Source organism: Cebus imitator, unplaced genomic scaffold, assembly GCF_001604975.1.
Source record: "Cebus imitator isolate Cc_AM_T3 unplaced genomic scaffold, Cebus_imitator-1.0 Scaffold461, whole genome shotgun sequence".
Lineage (NCBI taxonomy): Eukaryota > Metazoa > Chordata > Mammalia > Primates > Cebidae > Cebus > Cebus imitator.
The window spans coordinates 1313041-1330091 of record NW_016107776.1 but is presented as its reverse complement, the minus strand read 5'-3'; the positions used below and the strand labels follow the sequence as shown (position 1 = coordinate 1330091).

The 17051-nt window shown below is 53.2% G+C and overlaps 1 protein-coding gene and 1 long non-coding RNA gene across 3 annotated transcripts in view; one reads left to right on the top strand and one right to left on the bottom strand.

Moving 5' to 3' along the window:
* Positions 1-1287: 1287 nt before the first annotated feature.
* The window catches only part of LOC119468624, a 25224-nt gene continuing 9460 nt past the window's right edge, over positions 1288-17051 (bottom strand). Inside the window, exons 2-5 of one of the 2 annotated variants that reach the window (XM_037732654.1) lie at positions 15212-15264; positions 13679-13823; positions 1725-1790; positions 1288-1611 (exon numbers count right to left, since the gene is read on the bottom strand). In XM_037732654.1, the coding sequence (XP_037588582.1) occupies positions 1312-1611; positions 1725-1790; positions 13679-13823; positions 15212-15213 (513 nt within the window). In that variant the 5' untranslated portion in view covers positions 15214-15264 and the 3' untranslated portion in view covers positions 1288-1311. Of the gene's footprint in view, positions 1612-1710; positions 1791-13678; positions 13824-15211; positions 15265-17051 lie in introns of those variants that run through there. The other variant, XR_005197346.1, reaches the window with a different exon arrangement.
* On the top strand, positions 1780-16340 carry LOC119468625. Its single transcript, XR_005197347.1, has 3 exons — positions 1780-8547; positions 9084-9142; positions 15748-16340. It is a non-coding gene; the product is annotated as an uncharacterized LOC119468625 (long non-coding RNA).

Below are 17051 nucleotides of genomic sequence, written 5' to 3'. Positions count from 1 at the left end.
AAGGAGGAGCCTGGGCCCATATCAGGCTGGCCAGATGTGGTGAGGAAATCGAGGGTACAGCAGACAAGAAGGACAACAGATTTCAAAGGCTTCAGAGAGACTGGTGTCATGCTGTTTGAGAGCATGGGTCTGTCTCTGCATAGAAAAGGGGCTATAGCAGTGTCAAGGCACAAGAAAGTCACTGGATCGCCCCTGCTCAGCCCTCAGGTGCTGCTCTGGTTGTCCATGGCGAGGACCCATCCTCCTGGCCAAAGCCTTTGCTGTTCCAGTTAAGTATTTTGATACCACCCTTAACTCTAAAAGGTGGAGTCTCCAGCATTTAGGAGGTAAGACTATCCTCCCACTGACACTTGGCCATTCACATTTGTAGAACAGCACACTTACTATATAACTGCATAATCCATTGTTCAATGTCTGTTCCTCTGAAGTAAGGGGTTAGGTCTGTCAGAGCCACCAAGATATTCCCCGCATTGAGCAATGAATGAAGGAATGAGTTGATGGATTTTTTTAAAAAGACTGAAAGAGAAGAGAAATATTGAGCCAATGCTTGGCCTGGACTGGATGAATCTCCACCCAGGAGATCAAATCCAGGAACCTGGTGGGTCTGCTCTCTCACAGGTGAGGATGTTGCTGTCCTTGGAAGTGGCTTCTGTCAAGCCCTGTGGATGGTAGACTTGGCCCAGACTCACTCTGGGAGAGCCCGGTTCAGTCTTGGGCCCATCGCCGGTGACACTGCTGGTAAAAGAGCACACAGACCTTCTTTGGGTATGAGGGAGGTGACATTACAGACAGTCAGCAGGAGGACACCTATGTGGGCAGTTCCCAGAGGGGCTGGGCGGCAGCACCCTTGGAGGCTTAGCAGTGGTTGGGATGCTCTCCCAGCACACTCCAGAGTGCGCTGGTTCAGTGCTAGTCCACACGCCTGGCCTGGCACCAGCTAGTGGGGCAATGATGTCACCACGGATCTTGCAGTTCCTGCATTGAAGGGGAGGCACAGCAATCTCTAGGTGAGGTAGTGTGGCCCCTGGCTCAGGCCCCTGCCTGTTCAGCACCCTTCAGGGCAGCACCCACCTCACTGCAGCAGGGGTTCTCTGCTGTCAGCCTCTCAGGAACAGGAAGTAGTTGACCAGGTCCAAGTCAAAGCTGGAGCCCTGGAGACCATATAGCGCCTTAACAGACAGGGCAACTGTCCCTGTGGGTCCCTGTCCCAGGCCATTCGCCCCCCTTTTCCTCTGTACCCTGAACAGCCCAGGGATGCCTGGCAATGTGGGTGCTCAAAATTCACAGTAGATGAATGACATTTATAGCACATTAGGGCCCCAGTTTTAACGCAGTAGGCGGAATCACTGGAGAGAGAGAGTTGGGCAGCACAGCACAGAATGGGACCCAAGGGGGCCCTGCCATGGCCCCACAGGCTCCATCATGAATCTGCGCCAGCATGAACAAGGGCTCAGCAGCTTCTTCCATAAGTAGGCGCTTGTCGTCAGATGCAGGTAGGTCCTGGGGCAGGGAGGCTGTCACTGTGGGGGCCTGACCAGAGCTTCCTTTCCACCTCCCCTTCCCCCTGTACACACTTGGCTGTGATCCAGGAAGGCGAAGAGCCACTGCAGCCTGGAAATAAAAGGCTTTGAGTTGTTCTCAAATGAAGCCAACAGTGTTTGAAGCTTCAGAACAAAGCAGGAGTGCCCAGGGTAAGCAAAGGCCCCAAAGGAGCCTCTACTCACCCATGGCCTCCAGGCCAAAGGAAGAACAGGCATTTCTAGCTCAAGGTGAGGCTGGAGGCAGGGGACCTGGAGGAAGAAAAGGTGAACACTTGGCTCAGAGTGTCTGGGATCAGAAACAGCAGTGACCTTGGTTTCTAAAATAAAGGGTATAATAGCAAGGTGACCACTGAAGTCCCTACCAGCTCTGTCATCCCATGGCCCCAGGAGCCAGAGATGAGTGTGTCCTAAGGTCTTGTGTTTCCAGGGTTCTAAGTCTGGGGCTCTGGTCAACCCCAGAGTTCATGCCAACATCATCCCAACCACAGCAGCCCCCGCACCCTTTCTCCATGCTTCCCCAGGAAAGAGCATCCAGACCCCTGCAAAGCACTCAGCTCTAAGTCCGGCCCCAGTCCACTCCTGCAGCCCCTGCTCAGTGCCCTGGCCCAAAGCCACCCAGAGTTATTCTCCTGCCTTCAGATGAGAAAGGCAAGCGTCAGTATGAGAAATATTCTGACAGAAGAGGACACGGTGGTATAGACTGGCTCCTGGTGACAGAGGTGTGGCACTATGGGAGACAGGAAAGAGACCCTCTTCATGCCTATATTCCCTGGAACAAAATGACTTCCAGGTCCCAGCTTTGCTCCTTTTCTCACTAGACATTCTGGACAGATCCATGATGCATTTCTCCAAACAGCCCATTGCATAGAATGGCACTGCTCAAAGTGTGGGTCACTTGGCTGGTCCAAGGCAATGTAAGTTCAGAAATGGAGGAAGCATTTAGAAACCTGTAAAGCACTGGGATATTACCATGACCATTTAAGCACCGGAGCTTTTGTTGTTAAGTCATTTTATTGTGTTTTACAAAAGTAATGGTCTGCAGTAGACCAAAATTAGAAAAACAAAACAAATTATTCACCAAGAAATTGAGAAGAATTAGTAGCAGCAGCTTAGGAAGTTAAGAGATCATATCGAACCTCCTCTGCTGAACCTGAAGCTCAGAGAGAGAAAACTGACTTGAGGTCATACTATAAACCTGGATCAAACCTTCTTTCACAGGATCAAAGCTGAAGTTTTGAGTGATTTTTATGCAAGCCATAAGGTAATTGGGTAGCCATAGACAATAAATACTGTGTGTGTTGCATTAAAGAAAAACATGCCTGAAACCAGAATGAATGTGAACTTCACTCAGGAAGACACAGCCCACCACCATGGACTCAAGGAGCAGTGATGTCAACCAGCCCAGTAAGGACCCCTCCTCCCACTGTAGCCCAGTCCCTTGTGCCCATCTTGAGTTCTCGTCCTGTTGCTACCTTCTGCCTTGGCAATGGTCTGAAGCCCTCTGGGGCCTTCATGTGCCCACAGACCTCAGGGGATCATGTCAGTAATGCAAAGGAAGACCCACTCTCTCCATCCCACATTCTCCTTTCTACCGTCTACCGGTGACCATAAAGCAGAGAACCAAGGGCAGAGAGGAAGTGAAAAATCAGCGTCTATGCAAAAGCCACGAACAAGCCTAAGGAATGCTGTTCACGCAGCGTGTAGAACCCAATTGATTAAAACAATGTTGCCCGTGTGTTACTTAACCATGAGCTCGGGGCAGAAACCAGCCAGCTCGCTCTCCTGTGAGACCCAGGCCTCCTGCCGTAATTGCTGCTTGGTGTAATCCTCACTGGGAATGTGAAAGTCCTGGGCAGGAAACAAGGCAGGCAGTGGGCACCAGAATCAGCCCAGCAGCTGGGCTAGAAAAGTCACCTCCTCTGGGAAGTCGTCTTCACTACAGCCAACTTGGCTGTAGTCCTGAGGGACTGCCTACAAATGTTGCCAACAGCTTCTGCCTGCAAACACAGTCCAGCTTCTCATCTTGTCATGAGGGCCTTTTATGTAACCTTTCATTTCACACCACCTTAAGTCATGCCTATTTTATACATTAAGTGACTAAGATTCAGGTAGAGAAAAGAATTGGCCAGGTCACATGCCAATGAATGAAGGATTCCTAAGTTCTTGCAGGAGCCCAGCAGCTACAGCCCTGGCCTATTGGAATCCGGTGGCATCAAGACCTCAATGTGAGCCCCAGTGCTTATCCCCACTCACTGTCTGGCCATGGCCAGTGAGCCTCTCTGACTCAGCCTGTGAACCCCCCTGGGCCTAGACTGCCTCATGTGTCAGGTGAGGATATGCCCACCTTCTGTCATTTTGGCATTCTGTACTTCCATGGTGCTTACCCACAATCATGTTCCTGCTTTCATCTACTTTTAGATTTGCAGTCAACCTGCAAGACAATTAGTCACCCTCTTGGAACATGCTCCTACCGTCAGGACAATGGGAGGGTGCTGGAGGTCTGTGGTATGAGTTCTTGATCATGAGAAAGCTTTCCCCCAGGACCCTTTATCATATTAAACAGCTGCATCTGCAGCAGTATCGCCAAACACTAGTTCTAATAATGACGTATTTTACAGTGTGACCTAAGCACAACGTAGTGTTTCTTAACTGATTTAAGCAGCATTTATGACAGTTCCTCTACCCTATCCCCAGATCCCGAGTGCAATGCCCTGGATTTGTACAGGGGTCCACAGAGCTTGAAGCGGGCTTAGCACCAATACCCACATCTCCCCAGTGCATGTCCTCCAACTACTGCAGAAGACCTTGTCTGAGTAGTGGTTTCACTCACTCATTTCCCAGGATCATTTATCAGATAATGTATCAGATTAGCCAGTCCCTTCTTACAGATGATTTTAAAAAAAGATGAAAAGAACTGCCAGAGGGGAGATAAGAAGTTACAGTTTCAGCATCTTCTCTCTCAGTCCCTCTTTTTTCCTGCATTTGTGCCCTATCCAATTTATTCTCACCCCACACACAATATCAACACATAGGGACAAAAAGACAAATGGACAGAACATCTCACAGAGAGAGAGAGAGAGAGAGAGAGAGGAAAGAGGGAAAGAGAGAGAGGGAGGAGAGAGAGAGAGAGGTGCAAAAATATTCATAACAGAAAAAAAAAATCAAATGCCATTTTCCCCAAAGAATGGAACTTCACACTCTTAGGAAAATAAAACAACAATTTCCCAAATTACTCTCAAGCTCCTAATGCTTCTGGAAACGTACATACTATGGCTCCCTGAACAAGGTCGCAGCTCCCAGAGAGAAACTAGCATAGCCGGATGCATGTGCCTTGGTATAAGCATGTTCCAGAGCTTGTGTGCAAAGGAACATATATCCACACCATAATGTGCTCATAGAGCACAAGTGAAAGAATTTCATAAACAATAAAATTCTATAAATTTCTGCCTTGACTCTCAAATTGGCTTGTTAGCAAGTGGTATTCAAAGCCACAGGGAAAATGTAGCACATCTTCCTGGAGCTATATTCTTTAATATTCAACAAAGAAAACCACGCATTTATATTAAAACCAGTATTTATGAACTACATGCCTGAGTCTTTTTGTCCAACTTTAATTTACAATCAGGGTACATGTGTAGGTTTGCTATATCGGTATATTGTATGATCCTGAGGTTCAGAGCATGAATGAATCTGTCACCCAAGTAGTGAGCTTAGTACCCCAGAGGTAGTTTTTATCAACCCTTACACCCCTCCCTCTCTCCTTGCTATTGTATTCCCATAAGTCTATTGCTCCCATTTTTATTACCATGCATATCCCATGTTTTGCTCCCACTTAGAAGTGAGAACATGTGATATTTGGTTTTCTGTTTCTGCATGTGTTTGTTTAGGATAATGGTTTCTAGCTGCATCCACGTGGCGGCAAAGCATGTGCTTGCATTCTTTTTTATTGCTGTGTAGTGCTCCACAGTGTACATGTGCCACATTTTCTTTATTCAATCCACAATTGATGGGGACCTGGGTTCATTCCATGTCTTTGCTATTGTGAAAAAAATTACCATTGAATGGTAGTTCTGTTTTAAGTTCTTTGAGAAATTTCCACACTGCTCTCCACAGTGGCTGAACTGATGTAAATTTCCATCAACAGTGTATACAAACTTTTTCAACAACCTCATCGACGTGTTATTTTTTGACATTTTAATAATAGCTATTCTGACTGGTGTGAGATAATATCTCATTATGGTTTTTATTTGCATTTCTCTGGTAATTAGTGATGATAAGCATTTTTTCCATACATCTTTTTGTATGACTTTTATGTCTTTTTTTTGAGAAGTGTCTGTTCATGTCCTTTGCCTACTTTTAATGGGGTTATTTGCTTTTTGCTTGTTCAGTTGTTTAAGTTACAGATTCCGAATACTTGACTTTTGTTGAATGCGTGATTTGCAAATACTTTCTCCCATTATGTAATTGTCTGTTTACTTCCTTAATAGTTTCCTTTGCTGTGCAGAAGCTCTTTAGTTAATTAAGTCTCACTTGTTACTTTTTGTTTTTGTGACAATTGCTTTTGAGGACTTAGCCACAGATTATTTGCCCAGGCTTATATTTAGAAAGATAGTTCCTAGGCTTTCTTATAGGATTTTAAGTAGCTTGAGGTCTTTCATTTAAGTATTTAATACACCTTGAATTCAATTTTGTATGTGGTGATAGGTAGGTATAATGTTTAATAATGAGTGTCAACTTGACTGGATTGAAGGATGCAAAGTATTGTTCCTGGGGGTGTCTGTGAGGGTGTTGCCAAGGGAGATTAACATTTGAGTCAGTGGATGGAAAGGGGCAGACCAACCCTCAGTCTGGTTGGCGCCATCTAATCAGCTGCCAGTGCAGCTAGGATAAAAGCAGCCAGAGGAACATGGAAGGACTAGACTGGCTGAGTGCAGTCCTGAGAGAAGCCCTAATCCATAGGCACCCAGCATAACGCAGCATCTCAGGCCCTGCTCTGCAGCCCCCATCACCCAGCCCCTGCCCTCCCAGCGCACACAGCACCAGCACGGAGCTGGGAAGCCATGTGGCGTAGGTCACTGCCTGCCCAGGAGACGTCCCTCTCAGAAGTGCTCAGCAGCCTGGTCCCCGGCCCAGAGTACAGGATACTCAGCCTTGAAATCAACTCAGGCTTCCCCGCACAGTCCACCGGAGTCACATCCTTCAGGGCAGATGGCAAGGGTGGGCCGGGGCCACAGTCCTGACTGCATCCCAAAGCCAGCATAAGGCTACATGGCTGGAAACCACTGTCCCTACGGCTCAGCGTCTCTCCAGGGCAAACACCCCCAGCTAGAGACGGGGGATAGAGAGGGCCGAGGCCTCACTGGGACCTGGGACAGCACCACGGTTTGGAGAGCTGGCTTGCCGGGCTGCGGAAGCCCGTGTGTGGAAAGGGCACATCGGAGGATCCCATGTGTTCTGCGTCTGCGTCTCTGTGTGTCCCTGTGTGCGTCTCCACGTATCCACGTGTATTCACTCTTGTGTGAGTGCCTGAGTGTGTCCCTGTGCGTGGAACCCCACACAGGCCTGTGGCCTGGGGAGGTATCTGTGCCCATGTGTCACTGTGTGCGTCTCCATGTTTCTGTGTGTGTGTGTGTTTCCGTGCGAGGGCATGTCCCTGTGTGTCAGGCGTGTGTGTGCCCTGGTGCAAGTAACCCCATGTGGGCATCATCCCCGTGTGTGCTGCAGGGCGGGGCAGTGGGAGAGCAGGCCCCCACTGGCAGGGCAACACTTCCTTTGGGGAGCCCCCCCCCAACATCCCAGGTGGGTAACATCAGCTGGAAGAAATGCCAACTGCCTCCCCCCCACAACCCAGGTGGGTAACATCAGCTGGAAGAAATGCCAACTGCCTTCTTGAACGACTGAAATCATCATCCCCCCAGGAGCCCCCAGAAAGCAAGGGCAGCCTGCACCTTCACTATCTCAAGCCCCTCCTTCTTCTGAGCCCACCCTTCTCTGTGACGACGATGTTGGCTATACTCCTCCATTTCTTGGAGCCTGTTTCCTTAAACATGATGGGGTGAGAAAGACTGGTCTGCTGGCATGTTCTGAGGATTAAATTAAACTGCGACCCGCAGGGCCTCACGCAGGGCTGTCGCCCTTTGCCATGTCCTCTGCAGGTGGAAGTGTGACAGTCACAGCTTCCCATGAATCATACCACTCACTCCTCACAAGCACTCTACAAGGAAGGCACCATCACCTCCATTTCTACAGACAAGGAAACTGGGGCCCTGTGAGGTCACATGTGTGCCCTCTGTCTTCTGAGGAGGGGGTCGCATCAGGCCGGTGGGCATGAGGAAGGGCACCTCCTAAGGGGACGTCCCTCCAGCCAGCCACCTCCTCTGGCTGTCGCCAGTGCAGCATCACCCGCCGCCCAGGGCACAGCCTATCAGGGCCTTCCTGGAAAGGCCAGTCTGGAAGAAGCACACAGTTAGGGCTGAAACTTTCTGCCCCCCTCAAAATTTAAACTGATGCCCTAACTCCTGTGGGATGGTATCTGGAGGTGGGGACTTTGAGAGGTAAGGAGGTGCAGATGAGGTCATGAGAGTGGAACCTACGTGATGGGATTAGAAGAGGAAGAAAGAGAGGTCCTTCTCTCTCTCCATGTCTACTCCCAGGCAGGCCATGTGAGGGTACAATGGGAAGGCGGCCGTGCTTCTCACCGTCCTCATCAGAATCTGACCATGCTGGCACCCTGGCCCTGGATCTCCAGCCTCCAGAACTGTGAGAGGTAAAGGTCTGCGTGTGGGCTTCCCAGAACTCCGTACTTAACGAAGCAGCCCAAACCGACTACAATATGCTCCAGGAACCAGAGACCACGGTTCCAAAGAGATGCTGGAACACTGCCCCAGGTACGAGAACTGCAGTTTGATCATCAACAAATCAGCAGTGCTTTGACTGGTGGGGCCAGGAAAAGTTGCCAAAGAACCCCACGTAGCAGCTAAGAAAGTGGAGACAGAACAGGGCCCAGGTGAAGACCAAGGGGGAGCTGTCAGCTGCTGGCTGGTGGAGGGCCCTGGAGGAGGCCGGTGGCCTCAGCCCTCGCTGCCGTGCCCCCAGAGCAAAGGGCGCACCCCTGGAGACCTGGCTGACACTGCCTGTCAGTGGCCCTGTCTACGCAGAGATGTAGTAGGCTCCAGTGGTTCGGCAGTGGGACCAGGAGCAACGAGGGTCGCCAGACAGCCCAATACACACTGCAGCCGAGAATGAGGCCAAAGGTCCTGCTCGCCCTTCCCTCCCTCTCACCTGCTCTCGACCTGCCCTCCTTGCAGAGCAAATCTCTACTCTCTGGTCCCCAAGAAAGCCTCCCATGGCCAAGCTGGACCACAGTTTCCTATGCCCCAAGAGACACTGTGCCAGGAGGAGGGTAGGGCGGGGCCCGGGAAGAACAATGCCGGCTGAGAGCCACAGTCAGGGTGGCTGGTGGCAGCTAATGTTTGCTGAGCTCTTTCTGGGTGCCAAGAAGGTGTGAGAAGAGCGTGACGTAAAACATCTCTCACTCCACAGAACCCTCCCATGCAGCAGGCTCCGGCTCCACCACTTCCTGGAAAAAGAACAGCTCAGAGGTAAGCAACATGCCCACATTCCAGGAAGGAATTAGAACTTGGCCCAGACAAGCTGAGAACCCAAGCTTTGTTTGCAAATGTTTATGAAGGGCCCAGAAGGGCCTAGCCCTCGACGTGGGCACTAGCCTTGCCCCTGCAGCTTCTGTCTGGTGTCCAGTGGAGCTGAGAACCCCACCCATCCTGTATTCACCCCTGGGCTGGGCACCTCCCTCTCCATAGCACCCCTTGCAAACCATGCCAACAGGGTCTGGCCTCTCCAACTGTTCTCCAGCTGTTTATTTTTTTATTTTTTGAGACGGAGTTTCACTCTGTTGCCCAGGCTGGAGTGCAGAGTGCAATGGCACGATCTCCGCTCACTGCAGCCTCTGCCTCCTAGGTTCAGGCAATTCTCCTGCCTCAGCTTCCCGAGTAGCTGGGATTACAGGCATGTGTCACCATGACAGGCTAATTTTTGTATTTTTAGTGGAGACGGGGCTTCACCATGTTGGCCAGGCTGGTCTCAAACTCCTGACCTCAAGTGATCCACCTGCCTTGGCCTCCAAAAGTGCTGGGATTATAGGCAGGAGCCACCACGCCCAGCCTGTTCTCCAACTCATTAATCATCAACTGATTAAAAGACCTTGGTTCTCCTCTGCCAGAGCCTCACCACCTCTCAGCCTCAAGCCTGCATCGGTTGTGCCTCCCTGCTCCAGAGCCTTCCTACAGCTCCCGTTTGGACTGCTGCCTGCGTTCTTTCTACGGAGGGGCCTCTGGGATCCCAGGCAGAGAATGGGTATTGGAGAGCAGTGCCTGGCTGGCTCTTGGGAAACAAAACATCCCAACTGCATCATCCACTATGCTTCCGAGCCTGAGCTGAGGGGGTGCTGAGCAGCGCATGGTGCAAGGCTCCAAGGAGACGGACAGGCAACCATGTGGGGAGTTAGCTAGCAGCGAGGATCGGTGATCTAACTGTGAAGTTAATTCAACTAAACAAATGAGCGCCAGCCACCAGCCCTCAGAACCCAGGCCTGGAAAGAAACAGTGCCTGCAGGATCCTTTGATCTGGTTATTTTGGGGAGGCTGAGGAGGGCATTCTCCTGGGCAGCACCTGCGACTCATGGCCCACAGATGTGCTTGGGCCAGGACACTGGAAAGACGGGGCACCTGCCGGCCACCATCGAGCATCAGAGGGCCACCAGGAATGCAGCCCAAAGTCACTCTTCCTCAAAGAACACAGCCCTGGAGCCATGGGATGTGGCTGAAAAGGGTGATGAGATGACAGGAGCCACAGGGGAGGGCTGGGGCAGCTGACCCTGAACAGGGCTCACACCTGTGCCTCTCCTCGATGTCAGACTTGCCCAGGCTGAGCAGGTAGCAATGGGCCACCTCCCAGGAGGCCCAGCAGTGACCCAGGCTAACAGAGGCAGCTTTTCTCAACACCAAATGCCAGGGAAGCCAGAAACAGCTCCACCCCCTTGACACACTCCCAGCAGGAGCGGCAGGGGATGGGGTGGTGTGCAGAGCTGAAAGGGACATCTCCTCCTCCTTGTGACTCTTCCTACCTCCAGATGTTGCAGGGACAAGAGAAGGGGTGGACATGTCCTTTTGGCTCACAAAGGAGGAAGGGAAACAAAGAGTAACACACTCAAGGTGCCCACAGGGGACCCCTGGCCTCACTTGCATCCTGGCTTAGCTACTTAGTGGCTGTGTGACCGTGGGCAAGACACTCAACCTCTCTGAGTCGCAGTTTCCTCATCTGTAAATGGGAGATCGCCTCTGACCCCACAGAGTTGTCATGAGGCACAGTTTCTTTCTCCCTTTGGGAACTTGACACTGTGTCATGTACCAAACTGAGAGATGCGCAGGAGAAAAGCTCAGGCCCCGCCCAGGCTGCAAATCCTAAGAGGAAGCGGCCTGCAGCTCCTGCCCTCTTTCCTGGCTGGTGACATCAGGGGAGCTCTCCTGTCACCTCTGACACAGATGGCGCCATGCAGGCAGGTCACCACCCCTTCCTTCCATAAAGTCCCTCGAAGGCTGTGAAACCTGTTCGGTCTCAACACCCAGTGGAGGGGCCATGGACCATGCATCATTGCCCTCAGAGAGCAGGGGCACCCAGGGAAGCAAAAGGGTGTCCCCAAATCAGTACACTGGTAAGCAGTAAGGGAGAGCGGAACCTGGCAGGGCTTTGCCCATCTGGCATCCTTTTTTCTGCATAAAGGACTGCAAACTCGCTGGGCAGTGCCAGGGGATACTGAGGAGGATGTCCAGGCTTGGAGCGGCCAACTGATTCGCAGCATCTGCCTCAGGAACGGCAGGGGCGGGGCACAGCAAGGCATCTGTCTATCATCCTGGCTTAGCCACCATCAAGCCACGTCCCTTGACGGGCCTCAGATAGAAAGCCCTGAACAAGGGGGTGCTGGTCAGACTCACAGTGATGTTTCCTAGTGTCATTAGTCCTCCACCTTGCTTTGCAGTTGAGGGACCCAGCTGACCCCTCCTCAGTGAGCAAATGCCCCTCCACCAGGGCGAGGTGCTGGCGAGGATGCAGATCCAGGCCCCTCCCTTTGTGAAGCTCCCAGCCCTTCCTAAATTACACTTCCTCCTTGGTGGTCCCGAGACCTGGCCTGAGTCATCGTGGAAGGAGGCCGCAATGGGGACCCATGCAGGAGCGAGGGCCTGGCTGCCAACTTCTAGGCAACATCACCATTTTCCTCAATTCCCCAAGGCAGTGGATTCCAATGATCTGAGTGGTGAGAAGGTCCTTCCTTCTGTCTAGCAATGATAAATGGCAGCTGGAGATGCAGGGAGCAGACTAGGCACAGGAGAAGCCATGGGAAAAAGGACCCCACACTCGCCTCCCAGGAGGTCAGAGTGCTCATAGAAGAATGTCAGTAGAAGGGAAAGAGCAGGCGTCTCAGGAGGGAAGAACAAGCCTGGCAGGAAGCCACCCAGCACATGGAGGCTTAGGTGAAGCAAATCCAACATCCACTTAGATCTGTGCAGCTGCCCACAGGTTTGTCACAGGCTTGCTCTCCTTCTGTGGCCCTGAGCCAGGGAAGAGAACCAGGGGCAGGGCCCCATTGATGCTTCAAGAAGCAAGATCTGATCCCCCACCTCTCCCAGGCCCCAGTCATGGGCTTATCAGCTGGGGAACACCTGCGCTGCTCAACACCTCCCCTGGAAGGCGCCAGGGACCCACTTCTGCCTTCAATGAGCTCAGAATGCCAAGGAGCCATCACGGATGGCCAGGACTGCCGCTAAATCATGTCCATTTGAGAGCCCAGGTGCCCAGTGAGGTGGGGCCATGTTCCCATTCTGCTGCAAAGACGAGGAATGGGCCCAGTTGGGAGAAACTCCAGGCCACCCAATGGGTCAGTCCTCATGATGCTGGCATGGACCCTGCGTCTGCCCAGCTCTCCAGGGCTTGGACAAGCCTGGAGAGTGGAATGGAGAGGACAGCTCCCTCCTTGGGCCGGGCCCACCAGGAGAAACTTGACCAAGCCCCTCACTCAAGGTCAAGACTGGGCACTCAGGGTACCATTCCCAAAGAAGTGTGTGGTGGACAGGGCTGAGAGCTGCCTGCCTGACGGCTCAGGGCAGGAAAAGGAAAAAAACCCATGTGCTGGGCAGGTCCGTCCTGGGGCTACCCTGAGGACAGGGCCTGTGTCCTTGGCACACTGCCAATCACCTAGCACATAAACCAGAAGAGAAGGAGGTGGTTCTCAGAGGCAACTACAGTCAGTCCATGCCCAGCCTGTGTCCTGCCTGGGCCAGACAGTTCCTGTCCCTGCATGAGGCCCCTTAGGCCATGGGTCAGCTTCCCTCACCTCAGTGCTGCCTCTGACAAGAGCTGTTCCCACTGGACACCGGCTGCCCGGCTTGCACGCCTCAGCTGTTCTCAGTAGCTGCTGCCCGCCTGGGAAGGCACCTGCCTCGCTGTGTGCCAGGTCCCACCCAGGAAGGCTCAGAGCGGCACAGACACAGGCCATGCCTGCCCATTGATGACATGCTCACAGAGTACGTCAGTGATGGCGGGGAAGAAGGAGCGCCTTCCCGGAGGAAGATGTGAAGCCTCACGTCACAGACACAAACTGTGAACCCCTCTTTCTCCCCCTCTCAAATCCTTAAATCCGATCTTAACTGTTTTTTAATGAAAGCACTCAGGAGGAAGGAGGAGGATTCCAGGCAGATAAAATGCCACCCTCCTACTCACCTCCTTCCCACAGGTCTCCTTGGCTGGGGACCCTGAGCTGGCAAGAGTGTGGGAGATACAAAAGGGTTCCCTGGACATAACCCACCACGACAGAGAAGGAAAGAGGTGGCTGAGTGAGGCACGGTGACGGACGCCGCCTGAAGGGCATGGTGCGTGTGGAGTCACCCCTGCAACTGCACCCCGACGCCTTCCACACAGGACTGGGTGTGCTGCCAAGCTCACCAATCCCAAAAGGCAAGGTCTACTGAGGACCAGGAGGGGCTCTAGGCCTCAGATCGAGGGTGCCCTGCCTGCCCCCAGCTCAGCAGGCTGGGCAAACCCATGCCATCCCCCATCACACTCACCTCCCCCTTCTTCACCGTCATGGACTGCTGTCGGGGTGTGATCTCCTCATTGATGCTGGGTAGGAAGTTCTGTGAGATGCGGAGGGCGTCCTGCAGCAAGGGGTGGTCGGGGTGGCTGGTGGGAGTGTGCTTCAGCAAGTCCTGCCTGGAAAGACGGATGAGTTAGACACAGAGGGGCCCTGGCACCTGCCACTGTGTGCAAAATGCAGACATGAGGTGCAGACGGAGCCCAGAGTGCTGGCTCCCTCGCTGTCACCACTGCCTTGGTGTCGCCACTGCCTCGGTGTTGCCACTGTGTGTCGCCACTGCCTCGATGTCGCCACTGCCTCGGTGTCACCACTGCCTCGGTGTCGCCACTGCCTCGGTGTCGCCACTGTGTGTCACCACTGCCTCGGTGTCGCCACTGCCTCAGTGTCGCCACTGTCTCGGTGTCGCCACTGTGTGTCACCACCGCCTCGGTGTCGCCACTGCCTCGGTGTCACCACTGCCTCGGTGTCGCCACTGGGTGTCACCACTGTCTCGGTGTTGCCACTGCCTCGGTGTCGCCACTGCCTCGGTGTCACCGCTGTCTCGGTGTCGCCACTGGGTGTCACCACTGCCTCGGTGTCGCCACTGCCTCGGTGTCGCCACTGCCTCGGTGTCAGCACTGTCTCGGTGTCACCACTGCCTCGTGTCGCCACTGCCTCGGTGTCACCACTGCCTCGGTGTCGCCACTGCCTCGGTGTCAGCACTGCCTCGGTGTCGCCACTGCCTCGGTGTCGCCACTGCCTCGGTGTCAGCACTGCCTCGGTGTCGCCACTGCCTCGGTGTCAGCACTGCCTCGTGTCGCCACTGCCTCGGTGTCAGGACTGCCTCGTGTCGCCACTGCCTCGGTGTCACCACTGCCTCGGTGTCGCCACTGCCTCGGTGTCAGCACTGTCTCGGTGTCNCCACTGCCTCGGTGTCGCCACTGCCTCGGTGTCAGCACTGTCTCGGTGTCACCACTGCCTCGGTGTCACCACTGCCTCGGTGTCACCACTGCATCATGTCACCACCGCCTCTCTCACTTGGGCCGGCTATGCGGGCATCTCTCACCTGGGCCGCACTTGTGTGAGCAACATCCCAGAAGCAGGTTCTGGATGTGCTCCAGCAAACCCAGCTGCATGCACACGCCAGGAGGTGCTCCTCTGTAAGGCTCTAGGGTAGGGTTTCTCGACCTCAGCACTGCTGACATTTTGCGTGGAGTAATTCTTTGTTGGGGGGCAAGAGAGAGCTGTCCCTTGCACTACAGAATGTCCAACACCACCCCAGGCCTCTACCCATTAGATGTCAGCAGCTTCCCTCGGATGCAGCTATGACAACCAAAAGAAATGCCGCGGAACACTGGTGCTGCGTGTGCCCTACAGGGCCCTGGTGCTGCGCGCGCCCTACAGGGCCCTGGTGCTGCGTGCGCCCTACAGGGCCCTGGTGCTGCGTGTGCCCTACAGGGCCCTGGTGCTGCGTGTGCCCTAGGGGGCAGTTTTGGTCCCAGTCAGGAGGGGTGCTGTGACTCACATGGAGGACCAGCGTGCTCCTCGTCACACAGTCCACAGGCTTGTACAGCAGAGCTGCAGAGAGAGAGAAATGGTGAGAGAGGCCACACGTGGACACACACCAGCTGCCCGAACACCCTCAGTGCAAGGGTGAGTGGGGAGGGGGCTGCCCCAGCCTCCACAGGCCCCACCTCCCCTCTGCGCAGTGACAAGGGCAAGGCTACAGCACACACCCGGAACACTTTGAGCTTTAAGCCCTGGACACTGATTGCATGTGGAGTCCAGGGCAGCTCGTCAGACCCGGGCCTGCATGGCTGGCTCAGTGACAACAGCTAAAAAGGCTCAGCACTGCCACCCCTGGGGTTAGGGAGCCCACCCTGGCAAGGATGGGCCAGGGAGGGCCCCAACTCTGGAGGGAGACCTGCTCTCCAGCCCAGAGGGTACATTGAGAGCAGACCTCTTGGCTGTCCTTACCATCAATCCCGGGACGTTTCAGATGTCTGACTCTGAGACAGGGAGGAAACTACTCAGTTGCCGAAACAACTCTTGGTTTGACAGTTTCTCTGGCGACCTGCCTGAGGACACCTGGACTCCAGAGGCACACGAGCCCCACTGCCATGGGAGCAGCCCCCTGGCCAACTTCAGCTGCCTGTGCTTCTCCGTGACGACAGTGAGCGTGGCCCATCCCAGGCATGGACGCTTAGTGTGTTCTGAGACATGCGAGGTATGTTTCCTCACGAGACTCCCGCGACCAGCGTAAGGCACACATCGCTACTTTCATTTTGTAGATGGGGAAACTGAGGCTCCGAGCATAAAGCTCTAGGGGCTATTCTTTGCAATTGTAACTATCCACAACACCCTAACAACTGAAAGAAAGAACTGACTGATAATTCCTGATACCACTTTCCCAGCAACTCTGGACTCAATCCCCGCCCAGCCACTTAGAACCTGTGCTCTGCACAGGTTACTTCATGACTAAACTTGTCATCGGCAAAAACCGAAAATAAAATCCTCTTTACAGCCGGGTGCAGTAACTCACGCTGTAATCCCAGCACTTTGGGGTCAAGGCAGGCCGATCACTTGAGGTCAGGAGTTCAAGACCAGCCTGAACAATATAGGGAAACCCCATCTCTATTAAAAACACAAAAATTAGCTGGGTGTGGCAGCGTACGCCTGTAATCCCAGCTAGAGAAGCTGAGGCAGGAGAATCACTTGAACCCGGAGGTGGAGGTTATAGTGAACTGAGATCGTGCCACTGCACTCCAGCCTGGGCTACAGAGCAAGACTCCGTCTGAAAAAAAAATTATGTTTTGTAGAGACGGTCTCTCCATGTTGCCCAGGCTGGTCTTGAATTATGGGGCTCAAATGAATCTCCCACCTCAGCTTCCGAAAGTGTTGGGATTACAGGTGTAAGCCACCATCACCATACCCAGCCTGATCCCCCTTTTTAAAAAGTATACCCCAAAATCCATACATTGGTGAGGAAGTTGAGAACTTGGAATCCTCATATACAGAATGTAAAATGGTACAGCTCTGGAAAACATTTTAGCAGTTCCTCAAAAGTTTCACATAGCTACTACAAGACCCAGCAATTCAACTCCTAGGTACACACCTAAGACAACTGAAAGCATGTGTCCACACAAAAATTTGAAGAGGAACCGTACACACTTGTTCACAGTAGCATTATTCATAATAGCCCAAAGTGACAAAAACACAAATGTTCATCAACTGATGAACAAATAAAGTATGAACTATCGTTCAGCCACATTAAGAAATGAAGTGCTGGCCGGGCGCAGTGGCTCACGCCTGTAATCCCAGCACTTTGGGAGGCCGAGGTGGGTGGATCACGAGGTCAAGAGGTC